This window comes from Chiloscyllium plagiosum, unplaced genomic scaffold (assembly GCF_037043375.1).
Source record: "Chiloscyllium plagiosum isolate Xiang-an unplaced genomic scaffold, Cpla_swu_hap1 HiC_scaffold_4, whole genome shotgun sequence".
Classification (NCBI taxonomy): domain Eukaryota; kingdom Metazoa; phylum Chordata; class Chondrichthyes; order Orectolobiformes; family Hemiscylliidae; genus Chiloscyllium; species Chiloscyllium plagiosum.
The window spans coordinates 29,613,760-29,640,270 of NW_028270142.1; the positions used below are offsets into that span (position 1 = coordinate 29,613,760).

The following is a 26,511-nucleotide window of genomic DNA, read 5'->3' on the forward strand; positions in this document are numbered from 1 at the left end:
GGGAGAGACGGTGCGGGGGGGAGAGACGGTGCGGGGGGGAGTTGGGGGAGAGACGGTGCGGGGGGGAGTTGGGGGAGAGACGGTGCGGGGGGGAGTTGGGGGAGAGACGGTGCGGGGGGGAGAGACGGTGCGGGGGGGAGAGACGGTGCGGGGGGGAGAGACGGTGCGGGGGGGAGAGACGGTGCGGGGGGGAGAGACGGTGCGGGGGGGAGTTGGGGGAGAGACGGTGCGGGGGGGAGAGACGGTGCGGGGGGGAGTTGGGGGAGAAGCGGTGCGACGGGGAGAGGCGGTGCGAGGGGGTGAGGCGGTGCGAGGGGGAGAGGCGGTGCGGGGGGGACTGGGGGAGAGACGGTGCGGGGGGGAGTTGGGGGAGAGACGGTGCGGGGGGAGTTGGGGGAGAGACGGTGCGGGGGGGAGTTGGGGGAGAGACGGTGCGGGGGGGAGTTGGGGGAGAGACGGTGCGGGGGGGAGTTGGGGGAGAGACGGTGCGGGGGGGAGTTGGGGGAGAGACGGTGCGGGGGGGAGTTGGGGGAGAGACGGTGCGGGGGGGAGTTGGGGGAGAGACGGTGCGGGGGGGAGTTGGGGGAGAGACGGTGCGGGGGGAGTTGGGGAGAGACGGTGCGGGGGGGAGTTGGGGGAGAGACGGTGCGGGGGGGAGTTGGGGGAGAGACGGTGCGGGGGGGAGTTGGGGGAGAGACGGTGCGGGGCGGAGTTGGGGGAGAGACGGTGCGGGGGGGGAGAGGGGGAGAGACGGTGCGGGGGGGGAGAGGGGAAGAGACGGTGCGGGGGGGGAGAGGGGGAGAGACGGTGCGGGGGGGGAGAGGGGGAGAGACGGTGCGGGGGGGGAGAGGGGGAGAGACGGTGCGGGGGGGGAGAGGGGGAGAGACGGTGCGGGGGGGGAGAGGGGGAGAGACGGTGCGGGGGGGGGGGAGAGACGGTGCGGGGGGGGAGAGACGGTGCGGGGGGGGAGAGACGGTGCGGGGGGGAGAGGGGGAGAGACGGTGCGGGGAGGGAGAGACGGTGCGGGGGGGAGAGACGGTGCGGGGGGGAGAGACGGGTAGGGGAGGAGAGACGGTGCGGGGAGGGGGGAGAGACGGGGGGGGGGAGGGGGGATGTGGGGGGTGGAGAGAGGGAGAGACGGTGAGAGGGGGTGCGGGGTGGAGAGAGGGAGAGACAGTGTGGGGGGGAGAGACGGTGCCGTTGTGGGGGGTCTGTTGAGTGAGCCCGAGGGTGCCGTGATGGGGAGTGGGTGGGGGGGAGTCTGTTGAGTGAGCCCGAGGGTGAGCCGTTTGTTTGGAATGAAGCCAGTTTTGGGGTGGACAGAGACAGGCGGTGCTCAGGTTAATATGTTAGTTAAGAAGATGCTTTCCTTTATCAGTTGTGTTTCGATTTCTCCCTATTCCTTTCACCTCAAATGATTTTTTTCCTTCCTTGGCTGTTGATGGGAAATGTTCATCATGGAGGGATATGGGCCGGGCGCTGGGAGGTGGGACTAGATTGGTTGGGATATCTGGTCGGCATGGACGGGTTGGACCGAAGGGTCTGTTTCCATGCTGTACATCTCTATGACTCTGCTAGTGGTGTACTTCAAGGATCTGTTTTGAGGCCACTGCTATTTGTCATTTTTATAAATGTCATGAATGAGGGGATCGAAGCATGGCTTAGATCTGCAGATGACACGAAGGCCGGTAGAGTGTGAATAGTGATGTTGTTGGTTACAGAGGGACATAGGTAAGCTACAGAGCTGGGCTGAGAGGTGGCAAATGGAGTTTAGGAAATGTGTGAGGTGATTCACTTTAGAAGGAGTAACAGGAATACTGAGTACTGGGCTAATAGTAAGATTCTTGGTAGTGTGGATGAGCAGAGAGATCTCTGTGTCCATGTACATAGATCCCTGAAAGTTGTCACCCAAGTAGCGTTAAGAAGGCTAGCTTTTATTATTAGAGGGATTGAGTTTCGGAGCCATGAGGTCATGCTGAGCTGTGCAAAATTCTGGTGCAGCCACATTTGGAGTATTGTGTACAGTTTTGGTCATCGCATTATGGGCCAGCACGATGGCTCAGTGGTTAGAATTGCTGCCTCATAGCATCAGCAACCCGGCTTCGATTCAGCCTCGATGACTGTGTGTGTGGAGTTTGCACATTCTCCCTGTGTCGGCATGGGTTTCCTCCAGGTGCTCCAGTTCCCTCCCACAATCCAAAGATGTGCAGGTCAGGTGACATGGCCATGCTAAATTGCTCATAGTGTTCAGAGATGTATAGGTTAGGTGCATGAGTCTGAACTAAATAGAGGGGAATGGGTCGGTGTGGACTTGTTGGGCAGAAGGGCCTGTTTCCACATACGGATTCTAATTCAATAGGGATTCTATATATAGGAAGGATGTGGAAGCATTAGAAAGGATGAAGAGGAGATTTACTAGGTTGCCTGTTATGGAGGGAAAGTCTTATGAAGAAAGACTGAGGGACTTGAGGCTGTTTTGATTAGAGAGAAGGAGGTTGAGAGGTCACGTAATAGAGACACATAAGATAATCAAAAGTTTAGATAGGGTGGACAGCGAGAGCCATTTTCCTTGGATGGTGATGGCTGATATGAGGGGTGATAGATACAGGACAGGTATCAGAGGTAAGTTCTTTACTCAGAGTAAGTCTGCAACTTTAGTAGAGATAGTAGAGAATCTGTGTGGGATTGGGGGGGGGGGGTGCGGAGGAGTAGAGATAGATCAGTTAGTCACTGCAGAACTCCTAGCCTTTGACCTTCTGTAGCCATAGTATTTACATGGCTGGTCCAATTCAATTTCTGGTCAGTAATAATTCCTGGGATTGTTAATTTTGGAATATTCTGTAATAGTAATGCCATTTTGTATCAAAGGGTAATGGTTGGATTCTCTCTTGTTGGAGATGGTCATTACCTGGCACCTGTGTGGCACAGATGTTGCTATGCATGTAAAGTGTTTCTGCATATGGACTGCTTCAGTAATTTGTGGAGTTGCAAGTTATGCTGAACATTGTGCATTTATCAATGAACATCCCTACTGCTAGCCATGAGATGGCAGGGATGTAATTGAAACAGCTATAGATGTTAGGGCCTAGGACATGATCCTGAGGAATTTCTTCAGTGATGCTCTGGAGCTGTGGAGATTAACTTTCAACAACCAGAATCACCACCTTTGGGCCAGGTATGACTCTAGCCACTGGAGAGTTTCCTAATTGCCTTTGACTCCAGTTCTGTTAAGGTTCCTTGATACACTTAGTCAAATGATGCCTTAATATCAAGGGAATGCACTTTCAACTCACTTCTGGATTTCATCTCCTTTGTCCATCTTTGAATCAAGGCTGTAACGTGGTCAGGAGCTAGCAAAACCCAGACTGAGCATCAGTGAGCAGTTTGTTCTTTTCCTTCTAAGTCATTGGTGCTTGTTGAATCAGCATGTTCTTCCTCACATCTAATCAGTTTCTCTTACACAGTGCTTAAGATCTATATTTCCTAATTCTTGTACCATCAGCTCACAGGAGCAGCTGTTTTGCTAACATTATGTAAATGTTCATCTTATCCACCTCTATCAAATCTCTGCTCAATCTCCTTGAACACTAGCTTCTCCGACCTCACAATGGAGCTAAATTCCCCCATCTCTGGTATCTCTTCTGCAGCTTCTTGAGGACTTTCACATCCTTCCTAAAGTTCTGTGCCCAGAACTGGAAACAGTTGTGACCTTAACCAGAGGTGCATAGTTTTTTAGCATAACATTCCTGTTTCTGTACTTCATGCCTTTTTTTGGAAAGCCTTGAGATCTCCTCCTGTGTTGATAACCACACTCTTGTAACCTGCCACCCTCCGAGATCTGTGTACATAAATCCCCATGTCCCTCTTTTCCTAAACACTCTTTTGGAGTATACTATTAAGTACATAATGCCTTTTCACATTTTTTTCTGTCAAAATGCATCATGTCTCACTTCTGAATGTTCACCTAGATTTTCTGCTCGAAGCCTGAGCTGCGACTTAGTCCCCGGCTTTCTCTTAGGTAGGCATGCCACTACTGACACTTCAGGTTGAAAAATTGGAAATGTGCATGTCAGTTTTCTGGGAGAATAGGCAATCATTGAAAGGTGCCTCGAAAACAAAATACAGCCCTCCCTAATGCTGCAATGAAGTGGATAACCTCACATTTTTCCACATTATATTCCATCTGCCATGTACTTGCCTATCACTAAGCCTGACCAAATCTTGCAGAAACTGTTTAACATTTTCATCACACCATCCGTTTTCACTTGGCTCTGTACCATTTGCAAGTTTGAAAGTATTACATTTGTTCCTCTCATCCAGTTTATTAATATGCTTTGTAAGCAACTGGGTGCCAAGTACTGATCCTTGTGGTACCCAACTGTTCACAGGCTGCTATCTTGAGAATGACCCATTTATTCCAACTGTTTTCTGCCTGTAAGCCAATCTTTATGCTGTGTCAGTGTATTATCTTCTATGTCGTGCTTTGATTTTACGAACCAACCTCTGGTGGGAGGGACCATATCAAAAGCTTTCTGAAAATTCAAGTGTACTTCATCCATTGACATCCCTTTCTGAATTCTGTTAGAACATCCTCAAAAAACTTCAACAAGATCGTCAAATTCAATTTTCCTTTCACAAATCGACATTGACTATGCTCAATCTGACCACTCTTCTTCAGATCACCCATTTACACTATCCTTTATTCTGCATATTCGAACTTTCTCTACTACTGATGTTCCTTGCTTTCTTTCTTGCCCCCTCTTAAATAATGTTGTGACATGATTCTAACCTGGAGGAATACTTCTTGAATTAATAACATTTTAAAAGATAATTAATATATTGACTATTTTTCCAACCAGCAACAGCATCACTCTGGGATGTAGAATATTGGGTCCTGGGGGTTTATGAACCTTCAGCCTTATTAGTTTGTGTAATTATGCTGAGCCATGCATGTACACTCGAATATTCTTCTGCTAATGAAAGACTAGATCATGTAATGGGCCATTTAACAAGAACATTGTGATGAGGTTTCTCTGTGTGAACACTACACCCACAAGATCTCTGTAGAATACTGTTTCATAGAGTCATACAGCACGGAAAGAGATGCGAAAGTGAGTGGAGTGCGAAGTGTTTTGATAGGAAGTAAAGAATGATAGTAGCCATTGATCAAAACATGTAAAATTATTGGGTATCCTTATTTGCTGATACTCTGGGCTGTCTTAGCAAATCTACAGTGCATTTCTTTCAAATATATTGAGGATTCTAAATTGGTAAGTGAACTATAATTATACAATTACTAAAGTCATAAACCCTTAATCAGTTACATACTGTTGAATAGTGGATAAATATTTTACAGTTAATGTTGCAATTGCACCTCTAACATTAAAAAAATTTAAATGTCGATGTTACCTGAATCAGAAATGGTTACCGAATGCAGCACAGAAGGAGATCACTTGTCCCATCATGCTGATGCCAGCTTTTTGAAGGAGTTACTAATTTGGTTCCAGTGCCTTGCTCTGTCCCTATTGCTGTACATTTGTCCTTTATAAATTGTACAACTGCATTTTCAAAGTCTTATCTAACCCTTGCTCCTCACCTTCTGCCACAATATTTCAGCAGTTATTGAGTTACCCATCTCCACCTTTGATGACCTGTGTTGTGCTGGCACTCTTCCAACTGTAAGACGGGATAAACACACATGGTAATAATCCATTTAGATGAGGTGTCTTCATTTGGCACTGATTTGCTGTAAAAGACCAATATTTGGGAGACATGTTCTGCCAAAAGTGACGGTTGAAGCTGCCAAATAATGTAGGCTAGATTAGAGTGGTGCTGGAAAAGCACAGCAGTTCAGGCAGCATCCGAGGAGCAGTAAAATCAATGTTTCGGGCAAAAGCCCTTCATCAGGAATACAGGTGGAGAGATAAATGAGAGGAGGATGGGGGTGGGGAGAAAGTAGCAGAGAGTACAATAGGTGAGTGGGGGAGGGGATGATGGTGATAGGTGAGGGGGGAGTGGATGGGTGGAAAAGAAGATAGGCAGGTAGGACAAGTCATGGAACTGGAAGTTTGGAACTGGGGTGAGGTGGGGGAAGGGGAAATGAGGAAACTGATGAAGTCCACATTGATGCCCTGGGGTTGAAATGTTCCGAGGCGGAAGATGAGGCGTTCTTCCTCCAGGCATCTGGTGGTGAGGGAGTGGCGGTGAAGGAGGCCCAGGACCTCCATGTCCTCGGCAGAGTGGGAGGGGGAGTTGAAATGTTGGGCCACAGGGCGGTGTGGTTGATTGGTGCGGGTGTCCCAGAAATGTTCCCTAAAGCGCTCTGCTAGGAGGCATCCAGTCTCCCCAATGTAGAGGAGACCGCATGGGGAGCAACAGATACAATAAATGATATTAGTGGATGTGCAGGTAAAACTTTGATGGATGTGGAAGGGCCTTGGATGGAGGTGTGGGCGCAGGTTTTGCAATTCCTGCGGTGGCAGGGGAAGGTGCCAGGATGGGAGGGTGGGTTGTAGGGGGCGTGGATTTGACCAGGTAGTCACGGAGGGAACAGTCTTTGAGGAAGGCGGAAAGGGGTGGGGAGGGAAATATATCCCTGGTGGTGGGGTCCATTTGGAGGTAGCGAAAATGTCGGCGGATGATTTGGTTTGTGCGAAGGTTGGTAGGGTGGAAGGTGAGCACCAGGGGCGTTCTGTCCTTGTTACGGTTGGAGGGGTGGGGTCTGAGGGGGGAGGTGTGGACAGGATGCATTCGAGGACAACTTTAACCATGTGGGAAAGGAAATTGCGGTCTCTAAAGAAGCAGGCCATTTGGTGTGTTCAGTGGTGGAACTGGTCCTCCTGGGAGCAGATACGGCGGAGGAATTGGGAATACGGGATGGCATTTTTGCAGGAGGTAGAGTGGGAAGAGGTGTAATCCAGGTAGTTGTGGGAGTCGGTGGGTTTGTAAAAAAATGTCGGTGTCAAGTCAGTCGTCATTAATGGAGATGGAGAGGTCCAGGAAGAGGGGTGGGGGGGATGAGGCGGAGGGTGTCAGAGATGGGCCAGGTAAACTTAAGGTCAGGATGGAATGTGTTGGTGAAGTTGATGAATTGCTCAACCTCCTCGTGGGAGCACGAGGTGGCGCCAATGCAGTCATCAATGTAGCGGAGGAAGAGGTGGGGAGTGGTGCCAGTGTAATTACGAAAGATGGACTGTTCTACGTAGCCAACAAAGAGACAGGCATAGCTGGGGCCCATATGGGTGCCCATGGCTACCCCTTTGGTCTGGAGGAAGTGGAAGGATTCGAAGGGTAAATTGTTAAGGGTGAGGACCAGTTCAGCCAAACGAATGAGTGTGTCGGTGGAAGGATACTGTTGGGGACATCGGGAGAGGAAGAAACGGAGGGCTTGGAGGCCCTGGTCATGGTGGATGGAGGTGTAGAGGGATTGGATATCCATGGTGAAGATGAGGCGTTGGGGGCCAGGGAAACGGAAGTCTTGGAGGAGGTGGAGGGCATGGGTGGTGTCTCGAACGTATGTGGGGAGTTCCTGGACTAGGGGGGATAGGACAGTGTCGAGGTAGGTGGAAATGAGTTCAGTGGGGCAGGAGCATGCTGAGACAATGGGTCGGCCAAGGCGGTCAGGCTTGTGGATCTTGGGAAGGAGATAGAACCGGGCAGTCCGGGGTTCCCGGACTATGAGGTTGGAACCTGTGGGTGGGAGATCTCCTGTGGTGATGAGGTTCTGTATGGTCTGGGAGATGATGTTTTGGTGATGGGGGGTGGGGTCATGGTCGAGGGGGCTGTAGGAAGAGGTGTCCTCGAGTTGGCGTTTGGCTTCAGCGGTGTAGAGGTCAGTGCGCCAGACTACCACTGCGCCCCTTTATCTGCTGGCTTGATGGTGAGGTCGGGATTGGAGCAGAGGGATTGGAGGGCTGCGCGTTGTGAGGGTGAGAGGTTGGAGTGGGGTAGGGGGGTAGACAGGTTGAGGCGGTTAATGTCCCGGCGGCAGTTGGAAATGAAGAGGTCGAGGGCAGGTAATAGGCCAGCACGGGGTGTTCAGGTGGATGCAGTGTGTTGGAGGTGGGCGAAGGGGTCCTCGGAAGGTGGGCGGGGGTCCTGATTGTGAAAGTAAGCTCGGAGGCGGCGGAAGAAGTGTTCAACGTCACGCCGTGTATTAAATTCATTGATGCGTGGGCGGAGGGGGATGAAGGTGAGTCCTTTGCTGAGGACTAATCATTCGTCCTCAGTAAGAGGTAGGTCGGAGAATGGTGAAAACTTGGCAGGGCTGGGAGCTGGCATCTCGTGTAGGTGTGGAACTGGGAGTGGGGGCCGAGCCTGTAACTGGAGTGGGCCTGGTGGTAGGGGGAATGGGGGTGGAGTCATGAGCAAGGGTGGTGTTCCCCTCAGGGTTCTGGGGGACAGGGATGGTGGCAGTGGGATCTGTGGGGGACATGTCAGCAGAATGCAGGTGAGTGGCGTTGGTGGGGGTTGAAGTGGTGGCAAACACGGCAGTGGGGGGGGGAGGGGCGGAAGTCACTGGGCGTGTGACATCAGCGATGATGTGAGGGGTGGAAGTGATGTCACGTGTGGTGCATGAGGAATTGGGGAGCGGAAGTGGCTGTGGAAGCGGCCATGATGGGGTGGAAGTGACATCATCAATCACCGTGGGGGTGGTGGCTGCACCAGCTGCATGGCGAATGGCATCCGAGCAGTTTGTAGGCTGTTTATTCCTGTTTTGCTGTTGTCAATCTTCAGTAGCAACTGGTCATGGTAATGTGCCTATCTCCCTCTTTCGCCAGCTAGTAACTCCCAGGTGCAGTTGCCGATGTTTGGGCCTTCATGTCATGTTTGCAAGCATCCTTGAATCAGAGACTTGGGAATTCCACTGGTCATCTAGCTCCAGCTACCTCACAAGAGGTTCTTGGTTTTCAACTATTAACCATCCTGTAGATGTACCCAGTACTTGAGCCACTGAAGCTACTTCTGTTTGGTTACTTCTAATACACCTGGGAGCTCTGCCTTCAAAAAGACTGCTAACTTCACGATTCTCTCCTGCCAGGATATACCCATAGTGTGACACAAATAAGATGTAAGTTACTGCAAAAGTTGGTAGTTGCAAGTCCCTCGTGTTTCAAAGCCACACAACAATGTGTTAAATATGTTAAAAATCTGAGCCTTCTAAACCATCTGTTTAGGCTGAGGGTTCATTTTGATGTTAGCCCATGCATGTTTCACAAGCTGACCCATCAGTGGTAGCTACTTCCTCTGTGTATGTAGTGACAGATTGCCCATCAGAGAGGTGCTAAGGTAAAAGGATTTACTAATCACTTAGACTGGTGTGTTATTTAGTATGATCAGACACACCTTGTCCCACGACCACAGTTTTCTTGATACATATTATTAAAAACAAATTACAGACTTTGAGAGACAGTCCATGAATCTTTGTAATAAGTTGCTGTGAGGATGATTAGCACAGCATGATCAGGATGCAATTATTTTCTTTTATTCCTGTCTCCATTTATCTGTAATCTCTCCAGCCATATGAGGCTCTAAGTTTTCTGCTGTCTTCGTTTTCAGGCCTCTTATGCATTCCAATTTTGATAGTGCCACCTGGGGTCTTTGGTTACCCAGGTCCAGCTTTGGAATTCCCTCCATAGACCCCTCTGAATTGCTGTCTCGCTTTTCTGTTTTAAGGCGCTCATTAAAACCTAGCTGTTGGTCCAAGCTTTTGGCCATCTGATCTAATCCTCCTTGTGAGACTTGATGTCATCTTTGTTTTGTAACACACCTTTTGAAGGGCCTTAAGGCATTTTTGCTGTATAAATATAAAATATATCAGTGTGTTCACTTTCTACAAAGATCTGAACATTTCAATCAATATAATCTCTGCATCTATTCCAGGTATGTAGACATGAATAGTTACTCGTTCATAAACAGATAACTTTCATGTCAGGACATCAACTTTGTGCTATGAAGAACCCATCTGTGATCCTATCCCATGACTGTTATATTCAGCAAGGGAGGAAACTTCTGATCACAAGCTCTTGTTAGAAATTGATTCACTTGCCTGGAGCAACTCTGTATCCCTATGCAATTAGCAAAAGCATAGAAACAGCATCTGGATGATACAGGGTGGCTGAAGGTTTGCTCCCATGTTATGACTCACTGGGATCGTGTGCTGAAAATCAAGTCATGCTATTCCTGAGTCATTGCAAAAGATAAAGGTTTTGAAAGAAGACAAAATTTCCCAATTTAACTGTCTTGTAGACCCAGGGTGACAAAGCATGGGCTAAGTTTCTGTACTTAATGAGAATGACTATTTATTGTATATAATTAAGCTCGAGCTGCAGTTGAGTCAGCATATAAACTACTAATTAAGATTCTAATTCCCTTATAAACTCTTCTTGCACAAATATGTGCACATACACGTGAGAAAGTGATGGGTTATGAATGGTGTGAAGAACTAACAAAGCAGTTCAGTTAGTTTGAGCGTTGCTGAGATGATACTTGTCTTGGTTAGAATGTTGCTTCTCAGTCATCTGTCTCTTGATGTTTTCACTGATTTGGAAGAGACAGGATAGTTGGTTCACTTCATAAGCCAGAGACCTTTGTTAAAAGTTGTAGCTCACATCAACTATTGAAGGAAAGATAAATGGGTTTTCTTCAGGCTTAAAGTGGCTTGCTGCAGGGAAAAGAGAGAGAGCTCCTAAACAGGTGGTGCTTCAAAGGCTTCTCTGAATCTTGTTGAAATCACCAAGCTGCTTAGCTATTGGAAAACAAATCCCACAATTATTGACAGGCAAATCTTTGTAATTAGTAACTGATTCCTGAAGAAGGGTTTATGCTGGAAATGTCGATTCTCCTGCTCCTTGGATGCTGCCTGACCTGCTGTGCTTTTCCAGCAACACATTTTTCAGCACTGATCGCTAGTAATAAACTAATCCACTACTCGTTGCCAACCGAAGTTCTGTTTATACACAACACATTGACTCCAGTTCACTTGCTACCACTGATGTCCCTACAGCTGGACATCACAGTGGATATCATGTTAAGAACATAAGAACTGGGAGCAGCAGTAGGAATTCAGCCCTTCTAGTCTACTCAGCCTGATCTTATCTTGGCCTCAACTCCACTTTCCCTCCTAGACTCCATAACCCCTCAATACATTACTAATTTAAAATCCCCTCTGTTTATCTCCTTAATGTCCTTACTCAATGTCCTAGCATCCACCCTTCTCTGGGGTGGTGAATTTCACAGATTCATTTCTCTTTGAGATTTTCTCATCTCAATTTTAAATCTGCTGCCCCATCCTAAAACTATGATCTCTAGTTCCATATTTCTCCACATGAGAAGTGCACGGGCCTAAACTGTTCAAACTCTGTTTATAAGAAAAGTGACTCATCTCTGGGATCAACTTAGCAAACCTTCAATGCAACTACACCCCTCCTCAAGAAAGGGGACCAAAATTGAATGCAGTACTCTAGATGTGGTCTCACTTATGCTTTTTACAGTTGTAGGAACATTCCTCTACTTCTACACAGTTCCTTTAGCAGTAAATACCAAAATTCTATTTACCTTCCTTATTACCCATTGTACCTGCATCCTAGTTTTCTGTGATTCAAGCATGATGAAACCCAGATTTCTCCACACCAAAGTACTGAGGTTTCTTTCCGTTTAGATAATTTTTTTTATTCCTCTGGCCAAAATGGATAACCTCACATTTAGCCACATTAACCTTTGTTTGTTAAATTTTCACCTAACCTATCCATATCCGTATGTAAATTTCTTGATTCTTCATTACAACTTACCTTTCCATCTATTTTGATGTCACTTGCAAATATAACTAGTACTTATTATGTCTTTTTGCATCCACGTCATTAATGTACACTAAATATTTGAGGCTTGAGGACTGAACCCTGTGGTACCAACTTGTTACATCTTGCCAACCAAAGGGAGACCTATTTATCTGTCTGTTAGTTAGCCAGTCCTCTATCCAAGCTAATAAATTTCCCTAACCCCTAATACCTTCTGTTCTAACTTTTTTGTACAGCACATCATCAAATAAGTTAAAAATCACACAACACCAGGTTATAGTCCAACAGGTTTAATTGGAAGCACACTAGCTTTCGGAGCTAGTGTGCTTCCAATTAAACCTGTTGGACTATAACCTGGTGTTGTGTGATTTTTAACTTTGTACACCCCAGTCCAACACCGGCATCTCCGAATCATCATCAAATAAAAGTTACTTGCTTTCAAACCGTGCAAGCAATTCTTGCAGTTTCTCGTTTTAAAACAATTCTTCACATTTCAGTCCAAAATAATTTAAAAAACAGGGAATCTTCAAGTGAGTAGTAATAATCAACTTAAATGGGGGGAGGGAAATAAATAGTGATGTCTTGAAATGAGTTCATGTTGTAGAAGAGGTGGTGCTGTATTTCCTTAAAACGCATGAAGGTAGCTCAATCATCAGGTCCTGATCCAGAGATTTCCACAACTTTACTGGAAGCTATGGAAGAGATTGCTGGGCCTCTTGCTGAGGTGTTTGTATCATTAACAGCCATGGGGGAAAGTGCTGGAAGTAATGTAGAGCCATTACTTAAGACTGAAAGGAAAAGACAGGGAACTCTACATCGATGAGCCTTACATCAGTGATGAGTAAGCTGTTGAAGGGGATTCTGAGGTACAGGATTTAAATACATTTGGAAAGGCAAAGACTGATTAGGGTTAGTCAACATGGCTTTGAGTGTGGGAAATTGGTTTTCACAAACTTGGTTGAGTTTTTTAAACAGATAAGTAAGATTAATCAAGGCAGAGCAGTAGACATTATCTCTATGAACTTCAGCAAGGTGTTCAACAAGGTTCTGCGTGCTAATCTGGTTAATAAGGTTAGATCACATGGAATCCAGGGGAAGTTAGCTAATTGGATACAAAATTGGTTTGGAGGTAGGAGACAGGGTGATGCTGGGGTTGTTTTTCAGTTTGAAGGCCAGTGATCAGCGGTGTACCGCAAGGATCAGTGCTGGGTCTGCTGCTTCTCATCATTTATATAAATGATTTGGATGTGAATGTAGGAGGTATGGTTAGTAAATGGATGGTGTCGTGAACAGTGGAGAGGATTATCTCAGATAACAATGACCTTGATCAGATAGGCAATAGGCTGAGGAGTGGCAGGTGGAGTTTAATTTAGATAAATGTGAGGTTTTACATTTTCCTAAGACAAACCAGGGCACGGCTTCTACGGTTAATGATAAAGCCCTGGTCGGTGTTGCTGAACTAAGAGACCTACGGATGCAAGGGCATAGTTCCTTGAAAGTTGAGTCGCAGGTAGACAGAATGGCGTAGAAGGCACACTTCCCTTCATTGGTCAGGACATTGAGTATAGGAGCTTGGATGTCATGTTGTGGCTGTAAAGGACATTGGTGAGGCCACATTCAGAATATTGCATGCAATTCTAGTTGCCCTTCCACAGGAAAGATGTTGTTAGACCTGAAATGGTGCAGAAAAGATTTACAAGGATGTTGTCAGGACTGGAGGGTTTGAGATATAGGGAGAGGTTGAATAGGCTGGGGCTATTTACCCTGGAGCATTGGAGGTTGAGGGGCAACCTTATAAAGTTTCATAAAATAATGAGCATGGGTAGGGTGAATAGCCAAGGTCTTTTTCTGAGGGTGGGGGAGTCCAAAACTAAAGGGCTAGTTTCAAGATGAGAGGAGAAAAATTTAGAAAGGGCCAGCAGGGTAACTATTCCATACTGAGGGTGTTGTGTATGGAACAAGCTGCCAGAGGAAGTGATGAAGACAGGTGCAATTACAACATTTAAAAGGTGTGGGGATGGGTATATGAATAGGAAGGGCTTAGAGGAATATGGGCCAAATGCTGGCAAATGGGACTTGGTCAGATTGGGATGTTTGGTTAGCACAGGCAAGTTAGATTGAAGGGTCTGTTTGGGTGCTGTATAATTGGAGCCCCAGATCTGAAAAAAATGTCTGCCCTTGTTTTGCAGTAATATTTTCCTGATGGCCCAATGGAGCATCCTTGCACTCCTGCTTTTGGTCCCAAAGGTCTTCCATTGTGGAGCTGAAGGTAAGTTAGCTTTCTGTAAATCAGCTAGCTGTTTATGCTGCCTGAACTGCTGTGCTCTTCCAGCACCACTAATCCAGTAGCTGTTTACTGAACCCTTGTTCCAACCATTCTTGCTGTGCATTTAGGATTGGGTACAGTTATTTTTCTTTTATTTCATTGCTGTTTAAAAATTGGATGATTCAGCTGCCTTTTATTGAATGGACTAGACACATCTTGATTGTTTGTATGTTAATTTTAAAATTAGCTCTTTCAATTCCAAGAGCTCTGAGGCATGTTTGGTACTAGCAGATATATGTTCAAATACCAACACAATTTGCCTGTGATACAAATGAGTTGACCAAGTAGCAAGGTTTATTTTATGTTTTAGTAAGTTGCATACAAACGAGCATTTCAGTCATGAGGAGGAGTAGGCCAGTCAACCCTTCAAGCTTCCTCTGCTATTGAGTAAGACCATGGCTGATCTGAATGTAATCTCAAGTCTATATTCCTGCCACCCAATAATCTTTCAATCCCTTAACAAGAATCAATCTACCTCAGTCTCAACAATATTCAAGGGGCCAAGGAGTGGCAGATGGAATAATAAACTATTTGGATGTGAGCACAGGAGGTGCAGTTAGTAGGTTTACAGATGACACCAAAATTGGAGGTGTAGAAGTCGGCAAAGAAAGTTACCTCAGAGTGCAACAGGATCTTGATCAGATGGGCCCATGGGCTGAGGAATGACAGATGGAGTTTAATTTAGATAAATGCGAGGTGCTGCATTTTGGAAAAGCGAGGCAGGGTAGGACTTATACACTTAATGGTAAGGTCCTGGGGAGTGTTGCTGAACAAAGAGACCTTGGATTTCTGGTTCATAGTTGCTTCAAAGTGGAGTCTCAGGTAGATCGGATAGTGAAGAATGTGTTTAATATGCTTTCCTTTCTTGGTCAGAGCATTGAGTATAGGATTTGGGAGATCATGTTGCAGCTGTACAGGACATTGGTTAGGCCATTTTTGGAATATTGAGTGCAGTTCTGGTCTCCCTCTTATTGAAATGATGTTGTGAAACTTGAAAGAGTTCAGAACAGATTTACAAGGATGTTGTCAGGGTTTGAGAGTTGGAGTGATATGGAGAGGCTGAATAGGCTAGGGCTGTTTTCCCTGGAGCATCAGAGGCTGAGGGGTGACCTTACTGATGTTTATAAAATCATGAGAGGCACAGATATGGTAAATAAGCAAAGTCTTTTCTGTGGGTTGGGGGAGCCTAGAACTGGAGGGCAAAAGTTTAGGGTGAGAGGAGAATGATTTAAAAGGGACCTAAGGGGCAATTATTTTCACGCAGAGAGTGGTATATGTATGGAATAAACTGCCAGAGGAAGTGGTGGAGGCTGGTACAATTGCAACATTTAAAAGATATCTGGATGGATACATGAATAGCAAGGGTTTAGGAGGATATGGGACAAGTGCTGGCAAATAGGACTAGATTAGTTTCAGACATGTGACTGGCATAGACAAGTTAAACCAAAGAGTCTGTTTTTGTGCTTAACATCTCTATGACTCTCTTCCTGATATTGTGATGGAAGCAGATTTTCAAATGGGCAGCACCTCATTCTAGGTCTAGAATCTCCCATAACAGGAACCAAAGAGGGGAGGCTCTTGTGGCATAGTGGTAGTGTCCCTGGCCCTGGACCAGAGAAGACTGGATTCAAGTCCCATCAAGCTGATAAGAAAATAGGTTAAAAATTGATAAGGGGAACTAACCTCTGCTTCTGGATTTGATGTGCTTCAGTAAAAGTGCCTCTTATCCTTATAAATGGTAATGGATGTAAGCCCAGCCTGTCCAATCTTTTCTCATAAGACAAACCTGCTCATTCCAGATACTGGTCAAGTAAACATCCTCTGAGATGCCTCCAGTGTACTTGCATCCTCTTTAAATAAGGTTACCAATATTGTGCACAGTAATCCAGAGGCAGTCTCAGCCGTGCCCTGTGTAATTGAATTGTTTTGTACTCTATGACTCTATAATTGCATACAGTTCTGGTCACCACTACTAGAAGGATGTGAATGCTTTGGAGAAGATAGAGAAAAGGTTTATTAGGATGTTGCCTGGTATGGGGGTATTAGCTATGAAGAAAGGTTGGATAACCTTGGTTTTCACTGGAACGCAGGAGATTTAGGGGCAACATAATAGAAGTTCATTAAATTGTGAATGGCAAGGATAGTGTGGAAAGTATGAGACTTTTTCTCAGGGTGAAGAGGTCAGTTACTAAGAGATGCAGGTTCAAGGTGCAGGGGCCGGGGAGGGCAGTTCAGAAGAGATGTTCAAGGCAAGTTTTTCACACAAAGGGTGGTGAGTGTCTGGAATGCGCTGCCAGAGAAGGTGGGGAAAGCAGACACAATAGTAGCATCCAAGAAGCACCTGGACAAATAAGTGTATATGAAGGGAATAGAGGGATATGGATCCTATAAGTGAAAACAGTTTTAGTGTGGAATTGCAAAATGTGGTGGCACATGCTTGAAGGGCCAAAGGGCCTGTCCCTGTGCTGTACTGTTCTTTGTTCTTTCTTAATTCCCCTCACAATAAATGGTAACAATCTGTTGGCTTTCTGAATTACTTGCTAAAACTGTATACTTTTGCAATCGATACACAAGAACATCAAGATCAATGTGTATCTCAGAGCTGTACAATGTCTTGCCATTTAGGTAAAATGCATTTTTATTCTTGTGCCGTATGAACAAATTCTCATCTAAGTTATAGTCCATATTTACGACATCTTTGTCCACTCACTTAACCCATCAAATCTTTTTGTAAACTCAATTTTTCCTCAACATAACTTATGTTCTCACCTATCTCTGACTTGTCAACAGATTTGACAGCCAAGTCATGAATATAAGTTATAAACAGTTGAGGTCCCAGCATCGATCTGTATGGCATGCTCATTTTTACATCTCACTAACCTGAAAAAGATCTTGCTTTCTGCTAACCAGCCATCTTCCCTCCTTCTCAGTGTGCTACCTCCTACACCATGAGTTTTTTTAATTTCATACAATAACCATTGATGTGTAGTCTTATCAAATGTCATCTGTAATCTGCGTGCAGCACATTCACTGATCCTTTGTAGTTTATTCTTTATCCTTTATGCATTAAAACTCAAAGAATTGAAAGAGATTAGTCAGACATGATTATATTTCACAAAGCCTGTTGATTTTGCCTGATTACTTGAACTTACCCAAGTGCCCTGCTTTAACTTAGTGTTGTAGAATCTTGGAGATGTATAGCCTGGAAACAGATCTTTTGGTTCAACTCATCCATACCAACCGGATATCCTAAATTAATCTAGTCCTATTTGTCAGCATTTGGCCCATATCCCTTGGAACCCCTCCTATTCATATACCCAACCAGATGCCTTTTAAATGTTGTAATTGTACCAGCCTCCAGCAATTCATTCAATCACACCACTCATTGTGTGAAAAGGTTGCCCATTAGGTCCCTTTTTAAATCCTACCCCTCTCACCTTAAGCCTTTGCCCTCTATTCTTAGACTCCTCCCCTATTCTGCTTATTAAATAGCTTCTAAAATTTCCCTACTCAAATTGTTTCCAGATCTTGATGACCTAAACTTAGGTTATCTCTCTGTATTGGGTTAATATAATCATTAACTAAAAGCGCAATCACTCCAGCTTTTCCAACTTTCTTCTCATTCCTCTGTGTTCTGTACCTTTCAATTAGGTCCCAATCCATGTCACTGGGCAGCCATGTCTCTGTAATAGTGGCCAGGATCATACTTATTTAAGCTTCAATCTGCAATTTGAGAGGGAGAGGGTACAATCGGAAGTGACAATATTTTTGTTGAATAAAGGGAACTATGGAGCTATGAGGGAGGAGCTGGCCAAAGTTCAATGGTGCAATACCTTAGCAGGGATGACAGTGGAGGAACAATGGTGGATATTTCTGTGTATAATGCAGAAGTTGCAGGATCAGTTCATTCCAAAAAGCAAGAAAGATCCTAGGAGAAGGCATGGGTGGCCGTGGCTGACGAAGGAAGTTAAGAAACATATAAAGTTAAAAGCGAAAAAGTATAACATAGCAAAGATAAGTAGGAAAACGGAGGACAGGGAAGCTTTTAAAGAACCATAGAGGATTACTAAGAAGGAAATACGCAGAGAAAAAATGAGGTATGAAAGTAAACTGGCCAATAATATAAAGGAGGAGAGTAAAAGTTTTTTTAGGTATGTGAAAGACAAAAAAATGGTTAAGACTAAAATTGGGCCCTTGAAGACAGAAACAGGGGAATATATTACAGGGAACAAAGAAATTGCAGAAGAATTGAATTGGCACTTCAGATCTGTGTTCATTGGGGAAGACACAAGCAATCTCCCTGAGGTAACAGTGGCTGAAGGATCTGAACTTAAGGGAATTTATATTTGCCAGGAATTGGTGTTGGAGAGACTGTTAGGTCTGAAGGTTGATAAGTCCCCAGGGCCTGATGGTCTACATCCCAGGGTACTGAAGGAGGTGGCTCAAGAAATCGTGGATGCGTTGGTGATTATTTTCCGGACTTCGATAGATTCGGGATCAGTTCCTGCGGATTGGAGGGTGGCTAATGTTGTACCGCTTTTTAAGAAAGGTGGGAGAGAGAAAGCAGGAAATTATAGACCAGTTAGTCTGACCTCAGTGGTGGGAAAGATGCTGGAGTCTATTATAAAGGATGAAATTAGGCCACATCTGGATAGTAGTAACAGGATAGATCAGAGTCAGCATGGATTTATGAAGGGGAAATCATGCTTGACTAATCTTCTGGAATCTTTTGAGGATGTAACTCCTGAAGATGGACGAGGGAGATCCAGTAGATGTAGTGTACCTGGACTTTCTGAAAGCTTTTGATAAAGTCCCACATAGGAGGTTAGTGAGCAAAATTAGGGCGCATGGTATTGGGGGCAAAATACTAACTTGGATTGAAAGTTGGTTGGCTGATAGGAAACAAAGAGTAGTGATAAACGGCTCCATTTCAGAATGGCAGGCAGTGACCAGTGGGGTACCACAGGGATCAGTACTAGGACCGCAGCTTTTTACAATATATGTTAATGATATAGAAGATGGTATTAGTAATAACATTAGCAAATTTGTTGATGATACTAAGCTGGGTGGCAGGGTGAAATGAGATAAGGATGTTAGGAGAGGTGAGTGGTCAGATGCATGGCAGATGCAGTTTAATGTGGATAAATGTATGGTTATCCACTTTGGTGGCAAGAACAGGAAGGCAGATTACTACCTAAATGGAATCAATTTAGGTAAAGGGGCGGTACAGAGAGATCTTGTACACCAGTCAATGAAGGTAAGCATGCAGATACAGCAGGTAGTGAAGAAGGCTAATAGCATGCTGGCCTTCATAACAAGAGGGATTGAGTATAGAAGCAAAGAGGTTCTTCTGCAGCTGTACAGGGGCCTGGTGAGACCACACCTGGAGTACTGCGTGCAGTTCTGGTCTCCAAATTTGAGGAAAGACATTCTGGCTATTGAGGGAGTGCAACGTAGGTTCACGAGGTCAATTTCTGGAATGGCGGGATTACCTTACACTGAAAGACTGAAGCGACTGGGATTGTATACCCTTGAGTTTAGAAGACTGAGAGGGGATCTGATTAAGACATATAAGATTATTAAAGGATTGGACACTCTGGAGGCAGGAAACATGTTTCCGCTGATGAGTGAGTGCTGAACCAGAGGACATAGCTTAAAAATATGGGGTAGGCCATTTAGGACAGAGATGAGGAGGAACTTCTTCACCCAGAGAGTGGTGGGTGTGTGGAATGCTCTGCCCCAGAGGGCAGTGAAGGCCCAGTCTTTGGATTCATTTAAGAAAGAGTTGAATAGAGCTCTCAAGGATTGTGGAATCAAGGATTATGGAGATAAGGCAGGACCAGGATACTGATTAAGGATGATCAGCCATGATCATATTGAATGGTGGTGCAGGCTCGAAGGGCAGAATGGCCTACTCCTGCACCTATTGTCTATTATCTTATTTCTATTTGCAGAAACAGTTCCTCTGTTTTGTTTCGAATGCTATGTGTATTCAGATACTGAGCCTTAGTAAACCATTTACTCTTTGTAGATTTTTTTTTATCTGTTGATTGACTTATAAATTGATACACTCTATCCCTTCCTGTCTTGGTTTATTTATTATTTCCTGTATTAATTCCTTTCTCTTTGGCCTTAACTCTGCTCTTTAATTTACCACTGTTTCCAAAATTTGATCCATTGCCCTACTACTCACTTTAAAATCCTCTCTAGTTCCCTAGTTATGCAGTTGGCAAGAACACCAGAGTAACTTGCTAGTCCATGGTCTCCGCTGTGCTCACGAGCAGTCTCCCACTACAAAACTTTGGTTAACAGTTTCCGTGATCTTTTGTTTTGTATACTATTAAATGACTCTAAACAGACAGGAGCTGAACTCCAGAGGTAAGTTGAGTATGACTTCTTTTGACATCAGTGCAACTTTTGATCCAGGTTGGTGTCAAAGAGCCCCAGAAAAAACTGTAATCAGTGAGTATTCGGGAATGATTTGCTGGTTGGAATCATACCTAGCATGTGGGAAGATGGTAATCATAATTGCTGATAAGTGACAATATGCAATACTATCATGTCAGCTCAGACACTGAAGCGATACATCTCCATAAATAGCAAGACCTAGACAACAGCCAGGCTTGGGCTGAAAAATGATAGATAGCACTCATGCCACACATGTGCCAGGCAATGACCATCTCCAGTGAGGGAGATCCTAACCATGTCCCTTCATATTAAATTGCTGCCATCGCTGAATCCTTCACTGTTAACTTCCTGGGAGTTACCATTTACTAAAACAGAACTGGACCAGATATATAAATACAAGAGCAGGGCAAAAGCTAGGAATTTTGTGACAAAGAACTGGCCACCTATCTCCCAAAAGCCTATCCATCACCTCAAAGACAAGTCAGGAGTGTGATGGAATGCTTTCGTTGAGATGAGTATAGCTCTAGCAACGCAGGAAGCTTGACACCATCCAGGATAAAATTTGATTGACAACCCAGCTAACACATTCAGTTTTCACTCCCTTCCTCAGTGAGACATAATGACACAATTTGTAAGGTGCACTGCAACAACTCACTAAAGCTCCTTGAGGCAGCACCTTCTAAACTCATGGCCTGAATGCTTACAGGGGCAGCAGCTGCATGGGAATACTATATCTTCAAATTTCTTCTCCACACTACATACCATCCTGACTTAAATCGACATCACTTTCCCAACACTGCTATTGGGTCAAAATCCTGGAGCTCCATCTGGAATAGTATATGGTTTTACCCATGTTTTCATTGATTGCAGCATTTTAAGAAAGCTACTCACCGCCACTTTGAGGGCAGTTAAGGGTAGGCAATAAATCCTGGCTGAATTAGTGAAATTCGCATCCTGTGAATAAATGATAAAATAAATTCGGGACCACAGTGCACCCAGTAGTCTTACGCCTTTTGCTGGCATCCTGTCTTCCCAATTAAGCTATGGAATCCTTTTCAAATAGAATTATTTGCTATTAGTGATGATTTAGTGCATTTGTATACCAGCTTGTTAAATTTCCTTGCTTGTCACTGATTTGTGATGTTCTTTCTAGCAATACAGGTATGTTCACAGGCCAGGTCTATCGGGTTTGATTGATTGTTTGATGACCTGTTGGTCCATAAGGAATGTTTACATTCACATCTGCGGATTGCCCTCAGATTGTTCACGCTGTTGCAGATTGAGCTTTCGTAGCTTTCTGATCTTGAATTGAATTGAATTTATTGTCACGTGTACCGGAGCACAGTGAAAAGCTTTGTCTTCCAAGCAATACAGATAGATCATATAGTTAAGTAGCATACATAAGTGAATCATAGGTAAACAGCGGCAAAAATAAAAACAGGCGAATGTTAAGAGTTTGTGAATCCATTCAGTATTCTAACAATAGGGTAGGAACTGTTGTCAAACCGGCTGGTGTGTGTGTTTAGGCTTCTGTACCTTCTCCCCGATGGTAGAGGTTGTAGAAAAACATTGCCAAGGTGGGGTGGATCTTTAAGAATGCTGGCGGCCTTTCCTTGACACCGGACTTGGTAGATGGATTCTATAGATGGGAATTTGACCGTTGTGATGGTGGGGCCAAGTTCACCACTCTGTAACCGTCTCCGATCTTGAATGGTACAGTTGCCATACCAGTTAGTGATACAGCCAGTCAGAATGCTCTAGATGGCGCATCTATAAAAGTTGGCAAGGGTATTCGCCGTCATGCCAAATTTCCTCAGCTGCCTGAGGAAGAAGAGACGTTGTTGGGCCTTTGTAACCAGTGTGTCCACATGAGTTCAAGAATGCTTGTTGTGGATGACCACTCCCAGGAGCTTGACACTCTCCACTTGTCCCAGCTCTGTGCTGTTAATGTGTAGGGGTGTATGAGTAACATCCCGCCTATCTTGATGTAGAAGCAGAAACTGGCCATTCAGCCCATTGAATCTGCTCTGCGATTCATTAAGATCATCGCTGATTTGACAATCCTCAACTCCACTTTCCTGTCTGTTCCCCATAATCCTTGATTCCTTTACTGATTAAAAATTTATCCATCTCAGCCTTGAATCTACTTAATGATTGAGGCTGTATAAATCTGTAAGAATTCTGTGGATTGACTACTATCTGAGAGAATAAATTTTTCCTCATCTCTGATTTAAAAGTGTGACTCCTAGAATATACCCACTTGTCCAAGCCTCTTCCACATCTAACGAGTCAAATTCCCTGAGAATCTTGTATATTCAACAAGGTCACCTCTCATTCTTGAAATTCCAATGAGTATGAGCCCAAACTTAGCCTCTCCTCAGTGTTGCTGCATACGTGGTATCAGCCTAGTGAACCTTCTCTGAATTGCTTCCAGTGCCAGTGTATCTTTCCTTAGGTAAGGGACTCAAAATGTTCATAATTTTCTAATACCTTGTATAGTTTTAGCAAAATGTTCATTTTCATAAATCGTTCGGTTTCCTATTGAGAAATTTGACTTGAGAGGCCAATTTTGAATGTTCGTTGCCTTGACTTTCATTGGACAAACATTGGTACCTATTAACTCGATATGGCTTGGTCACTGGCAGTAATGAAGGAAAGTTTCTTGTGGAAAAGCTGGTTGAAGATATAAATACTATGTTAAATTGTCCTGATAAGAAAAAATGCAAAAATTCTCCACCTAAGTGAAACCAATGAACGATTTTGTTGAAGACTTTGGTACTGGTCCAGAATTGTAAAATATGATTATTAAATACATCAGTTTTGGATGATGACATTTCAGCCCATAAATGTGGAGTATCTTTAGGGCATCATTCATATTTTGTTAGAATAGAGATGTTTAGGTACACCTGCATGACCAAGGAGGTGTGTTTCAATTCATGTTTAAACTATTTTCCTTGTAGGTAAGTTTGATGACTTTAATTGAGTGTGATAAAAGTAGATTTTACATTTTTTACTTTTAAGATTGCTTAATCACAAAAACGTTTGAAATATTCAGTTTAATGAAGTGCCTGAAAAGGTTGTCTCTGGTCATTCTAACATTGTGCAAAATTTGCCCATCTATTTTTCTGTGAATGTGTAGATGAAGGAAGCTCAAGTCTTCAATGCATATGTGAGGGCAGTACCTGTGGAATAAAGACTGAATGCAGCGGTCTACGGTGTTTTGCTTCAGTGACACAAAATGGAGATATTTCGGTGTACCAGAAAGGTTGTTTTGATTCACTTGAAAAAGTTGAAATGTTATGCAAGATCTTACCCTCAGAACGTTCTGTTGTGCGGTGCTGCAATGAAAGCCTGTGTAACAGGAATATTACAGCAATGCCTCTTCTTTCTCAAGGTAAGGATTAGGATCTCTTGTTTTTTTTTAAACAAGAAACATGGGACAAATGTATATGTTATTGTTTGCTTGAACACTTTAGCATATTCCACTGGCACGTTTGCCAAATAGCACGCAGATCCTATTAACATCCATGGGTCTTATCCGGTGTGTTTCTGACTTTGACATTGCCAGTAGTCCTCTGCCATTCATTTATTGTTAACTTTGCAGAACCTATTTCTTTTATTTTATTAGATTAGATTAGATTTTTTTTAGATTAGATTACATTACAGTGTGGAAACAGGCCCTTCAGCCCAACAAGTCCACACCGACCCGCCGAAGCGAAACCCACCCATACCCCTACATTTACCCCTTACCTAACACTACGGGCAATTTAGCATGGCCAATTCACCTGACCCTGCACATCTTTTTTGGACTGTGGGAGGAAACCGGAGCACCCGGAGGAAACCCACGCAGACACGGGGAGAACGTGCAAACTCCACACAGTCAGTCGCCTGAGGCGGGAATTGAACCCGGGTCTCAGGCGCTGTGAGGCAGCAGTGCTAACCACTGTGCCACCGTGCCGCCCACAAATCAATTTTGATTTGGAGCTGGGAACTGAGAGCTAAAGATGACTTTTGGACTATGGGTAACAGCTTGTGTTAAAAGGAAAACAGACTAAACAATCTATGTTCATGAGACTAGGCCTGGAAGTAATTGCAGGTTGGTTCCTGATTGAAAGGTTCTACAGAAAATTAACCGAGAAGCCATCATCCATCTCTGTGGAACAACTTATTATGAAAACCACTTAAATACTCTAGCTAGTTTGTTATTTTCTTTTGTTTATCCATTAACTGTTTGTTTGTCTATCTGTTCTGTGAATGGGGCTGAAAACAAAGACTTTTGGGCTTAAGGCAAAGATCATTTAGATTATTTTGTTGTTTAATTTTGCTCTATTAAAGTTGCCATATTGTTAATTAATTAAGTTTTTGTTTTAAGATAGAAACCTGTGTCTGGAATTATTTACTGGTTAGGAAACATTGGGTCAATTTTGAGAGTTTTTGAAGGCTTTAATTTTACCGTGTTGTGAACACAGAGATAGAAAGACGGATTTGATTCAGCTCTGTTGCTTTGTCCTAACCATAATGTTCGGTAATGTTACTATATTTACAAGCATCATAGCCTGCAAAAATTGAAAAAGGGGTTTGCACTTCAAAACAGCCTGAACTGCGAGAAGAAGAAATTTGTGTTATTCGCAGTGGTTGTGCCCAAGATTATTGAATTTACACATTGGCCAGCTTGACTGTCTGGTTTTACAGCAGTTTTTATTCTTTAAGGGTTTTCCTTTGCGTGAACAATGTTAAATATGCAAGTAAAGCAAGAATATACGAATGTGCAATCTGTTGCAGTCAGTTTGTACACCCTTTCAAAGCTCTTGGAATGTTGCACAGATGGTAACAGAATGCCATTCTGACAGTAGTTTGAAGGCAACCAGTGAGATAATTTATTTAGTGTTGTGTTTCAAAGACTGGATACTCCGTAGGTATGTAGTGTGAGCAGAGCAGGCAAGTAATTGTCCTGACCTCCAGTAACAATTTTTTAATACTCTTTCTCAGATGCATTGCCTGTGAAGCACGACACATAACCCTTACTGTGACTGATCTCAGAATGTGATTTTATTTTGTTTCTAATAGCTGATTCTTTTCCTACATCTCTAATTAACACAACATAACAGGAAGCAATGTGCAGCTTCGCAGTCTCAAAAATGTGTCAAATCAAATAATTAGTGGTCTTTATATGTTCCCTGCCTACATTACTACGGTTAATTGAAATCTATACAGGTTCTAAAATCATTTGACTGTCTCTGATTTGAGCTGCAAAATTACAGAAATGCCTTACTACTTAGCAAGAGTACATGGATTTTATTGTACAGTAAGACCCCACTTCAAATAAAAGGTGTTGGTGAAACTCAGCAGGTCGAGCTCTATCTGCAAAGTTAATGTTTTAAGTCCAATAATGATTTTTCAAAACTAAAGAATTGGAAATGTGATGGTTTCAAGTTGTTGCTAAAATTGGATGGAGGTCAAGTTGAACAGAATGGGAAGGACAAGAACAGGCAAGAAAAATTAACAGTCAGAACTATTGTGGAACAAAGGCATAGTGAGTGGATGTTATTTTAGTAACAACGCATTAGTCCAGAGTAGGTGTTACTAGCAGAATAAAGGTCAGGCCTGACTGAAAGCAAAAACATGCAAAACAAGATACAAACACTGAAAAGAAAACTATCAATCAGATAAAAGTTTATGGTCTGAACCTGTTGAACTTGATATTAAATTCATAAAGTAACAAATTCCCAAATTTGGTCAATGGGATATCGTTCCTTGAGCTTGCGTGAAATGGTTTAGCAGGCCTGAGATGTAAACGTGAGCTTGAGAGTAAGTTGGTATGTGGAACTGGCAACAGCCTAGAAAGTCATAGTCATGCTTGTGGACTGAATGGAAGTGTTCCTCATATAACTTGCCTCAAGGAAATGCAGGATTACAAGGATAGGGTGGGGAGGGTGGTGTCTGGATGAAATGCTCTTCAGAGGAGCAGTGTGGACTCAATGG

The 26,511-nt window shown here is 44.0% G+C and overlaps 1 protein-coding gene across 2 annotated transcripts in view; it reads left to right on the forward strand.

Moving 5' to 3' along the window:
• The window catches only part of acvr1l (activin A receptor, type 1 like), an 87,975-nt gene that overhangs the window by 33,006 nt on the left and 28,458 nt on the right, over positions 1-26,511 (forward strand). Inside the window, exons 1-4 of one of the 2 annotated variants that reach the window (XM_087986059.1) lie at positions 5,643-5,701; positions 8,781-9,070; positions 13,985-14,064; positions 23,669-23,923. In XM_087986059.1, the coding sequence (XP_087842185.1) occupies positions 13,998-14,064; positions 23,669-23,923 (322 nt within the window). In that variant the 5' untranslated portion in view covers positions 5,643-5,701; positions 8,781-9,070; positions 13,985-13,997. Of the gene's footprint in view, positions 1-5,642; positions 5,702-8,780; positions 9,071-13,984; positions 14,065-23,668; positions 23,924-26,511 lie in introns of those variants that run through there. The other variant, XM_087986058.1, reaches the window with a different exon arrangement.